This window comes from Brassica oleracea, chromosome C2, assembly GCF_000695525.1.
Source record: "Brassica oleracea var. oleracea cultivar TO1000 chromosome C2, BOL, whole genome shotgun sequence".
Taxonomy (NCBI): domain Eukaryota; kingdom Viridiplantae; phylum Streptophyta; class Magnoliopsida; order Brassicales; family Brassicaceae; genus Brassica; species Brassica oleracea.
In genome coordinates, this window is record NC_027749.1 from 37701218 (window position 1) to 37704710 (window position 3493).

At 41.4% G+C, this 3493-nt stretch overlaps 1 protein-coding gene across 1 annotated transcript; it reads left to right on the top strand.

Moving 5' to 3' along the window:
• The first annotated feature begins 252 nt into the window (after positions 1 to 252).
• On the top strand, positions 253 to 3154 carry LOC106324148. The gene is made up of 4 exons (XM_013762166.1): positions 253 to 373; positions 443 to 640; positions 2003 to 2558; positions 2665 to 3154. The coding sequence occupies exons 1-4, from the start codon at positions 253 to 255 to the stop codon at positions 3152 to 3154; spliced, it is 1365 nt and encodes a 454-aa protein (XP_013617620.1).
• Positions 3155 to 3493: the final 339 nt, after the last annotated feature.

Genomic DNA, 3493 nt, shown 5'->3' on the forward strand with positions numbered 1-3493 from the left:
CAAGACGGAAATCAGTTCTTGATTGCGTCTCACGAAGCTGTGGGATGAGTTGCAAAACATGAAAACAGCTAGTCCCTGCACTTGTGATGCCGCCGCAGATATAGAAAAAGAAAGAGAGGATGCAAAGGTTCATAAATTTCTTTCGGACTCGATGACTCGCGCTTTGCTTCGATCTGATCGCGTATTACAGATGAGGAACCATTACCTGACCTCAACATTATTTACTCTAGAGTTATTCGTGAAGAGCAAAACATGGTATCCTCACGTTCCAAGGAACAGCGTACAGATGCGCTCGGGTTCTCAGTCAAAACAGAACAGCTCAAAGAAACTACTACTGTTGAAGTTATGCCTCCATGCTCTAAGGATCTGGCACGTACATGCACTCATTATGGAAGGACATGACATGATATCATAGAATGTTTCCTTGTCCATGGTTATCCAGAATTGTTTCTTGAGCAGCAACGACAACATAATCCATCGTCAGGGTATCGAGGAGGGCGTGGGGGTCGCTCTAGCAACAATCGCAGCCGTGGACGAGGCCGAGCCAATGCTACTCAGAGCTCGCAAACAATCAACTCCGACCAGATAGCTTTGCTGATCTCACTTCTCCAAAATCAACAAAGCAACCTCTCATCGGAACGTTTGTCGGATAAAACTACACTTACTGATGTTATTATTGACACATGAGCGTCACATCATATGTCGAGCGATCTTGCATTATTACATGATGTCTATGACATTGCTTCCTCATCAATAACATTCCCTGATGGGCGTGATTCCCATGCAACAAAACGAGGGTCTTTGCGTATCAGCAAGGATTACGTTCTACATGAAGTTTTATTTGTTCCAGACTTCAATTGCACGCTTATTTCAGTTTCAAAATTATTGAAACAAACTGGATGCATTGTAATATTTACTGATACACTTTATGTTTTACAAGACCGTTTTTCGAGGACTCTGATTGGAGCAGGTGAAGAACGTTAGGGGGTCTATTACTTTACTGGTGTCAAATTCGCGAGAGTTCATGGGGCTTCAAAGTCAAAAAATTCTACTTCTACTCTATGGCATCAAAGACTTGAACATCCATCCTACAAAGCTTTATCTACTCTACCTGTGTTTAAAGATTTTAAGATAGATTTTTCAGATTCTAGTCAATGCGATATTTGTTTTAGAGCGAAACAGACACACAAGGTGTTTCCAGACAGTCTTAATAAAGCTATTATTCCTTTTGCTTCGATTCATTGTGACGTTTGGGGACCTTATCACACACCAGCTTCTTGTGGGGCAATTTATTTTTTGACTATTGTTGATGATTACTCGAGAGCGGTTTGGACATATCTACTGCTTGAAAATTCTGAAGTTGCTTCTCTCCTACGAAACTTCGGTGCAATGGCTAATAGACAGTTTGGGAAAAAGGTCACTGCACATATGATTAATCGAACTCCTACGCAAGTTCTTGATGGAAAAACTCCATATGAAGTTCTTCATGGAACTCCTCCTATATACGACCAATTATGTGTGTTTGGCTGCCTTTGTTACACCCACACATGACCAAGAGACAGAGACAAGTTCAGTCCACGAAGTCGCAAGTGTCTCTTTGTGGGATACCCCTTCGGTAAGAAAGCATGGCGCCTATATGATCTCGAGTCTAATGAGTTTTTCACAAGTCGGAATGTGGCTTTCTTGGAGGATCAGTTTCTGGGGATCGAAAATTCTGTCTATGTTACTCCACCGGTAATGGAAACTAATCTTCCAATCGATGATTGGCTCCTTAAACCGGAACCACCAACGATCCAACCTGTCAGCTCCAATGAATCAAGTGCGCCAATAAGCATTACGTTCCCGTCTGTAATAGTGCCAAAAGTATCTCCCAGTGGAAAAACTGACAGTTCGAAACAAGTTTCCCTTGCGTCTCTGTCTACAACATCGCCTACAAGCTCAGTGTCTCCTCCATCATCGCCATCTCAGTCGCATGATCGGACTGAAACGATACCATAACCAGGACTTCTAGAAGTTCTTGGCAGAGGTCAACGAACAAAGAAACCGTATGTTCTTCTGAAGAACTATCTGATTAACTCAGCTACTACTTTGACACCCCCTCACGGCTCTCACACTACAACTGCACACGATCAGAGTTCTCCAACTACGGGTCCAGGTAAGACGTTGTATCCTATCTCTGATTATTCTTCTATGACTGCTTTTACTGCAAAGCATCAGGCATTCTTGGCGAAAATTACAACAAATTATGTCCCCAAAACATACAAAGAAGCAATCAAAGACCCAAGGTTTAATAGCGCAATGAAATCTGAGGTCACTGCATTGGAGGATAATCATACATGGGATGTAACTCACTTACCACTAGGAAAAAGGGTTATAAGTTGTAGATGGCTCTACTCAAATAAATACAGAGCTGATGGTACATTGGGGAGACCTAAAGCTCGTCTAGTGGCCTGTGGAAATCATCAAAAAGAAGGCCTCGATTACAAAGATACGTTTGCACCGGTGGCTAAGATGAACACTGTTTGGTTTATTCTCAAAGTGGCAGCAACTAAGAGATGGTAAGTTCATCAGATGGACGTATACAATGCGTTTTTACATGGGGATCTTGAGGATAAAATATATATGCAATTGCCTCCTGGTTTTAAAACAGATGACGCGACATAGGTTTGCAGACTTAGGAAATCACTGTATATGCCTTCATATCTTGGTATATGTAGATGACTTTATAATCGTTGGAAATGATGTCTCTACAATCCAGCGCTTCAAGAACTATCTGAAAACTTGTTTTAAGATGAAATACTTGGGTAAACTAAAATATTTCCTTGGTTTAGAGATTGCAAGGGGACTTGACGGTATCTTCATATCTCAGAGGAAATATGCGCTAGATATAATTGCTGAGTGTGGTATGTTGGGAGATAAACCGGCTCCGGTGCCTACGGAACTTAATCATAAGCTGGCTCTCGTCAAGGGCCGCCCGCTACTGGATCCAAGCAAGTACCGACGGCTTGTTGGTCGACTCATTTACCTCACCTTTACTTGCCCTGAACTAGGCTATATTGTCCACATACTTTCCCAATTTATGCAGAAACCACAAGAGGATCATTGGATAGCAGTTTTGCGCGTGGTCCGCTACTTGAAAGGTTGTCCGGATTAGGGAATTACGCTCACGTCCAACAGCGATTTTGAGGTTGACGGCGTACTCTAATTCTGATTGGTCTGCATTCCCGATCACCAGGTGTTCTCTGAGTGCTTATGTGGTTATGCTTGGTTATTCATTTCAGTAAATACAAATATGACACTTGTTTGTCGAAAGATATACTAATTCATGTGTTTACTGAAATGAATAAAATATTTGTATTTATTGATTGAAAACTAATACTAGTAAATAATGAGATAAATGTTCCCTCCAAAAAGTGTAGTCGAAATGATAGCAAGTTCAACAATTTTTACTGACGAACAAATCAGGTTTGAAACCGATCATTTTAGAAACGTT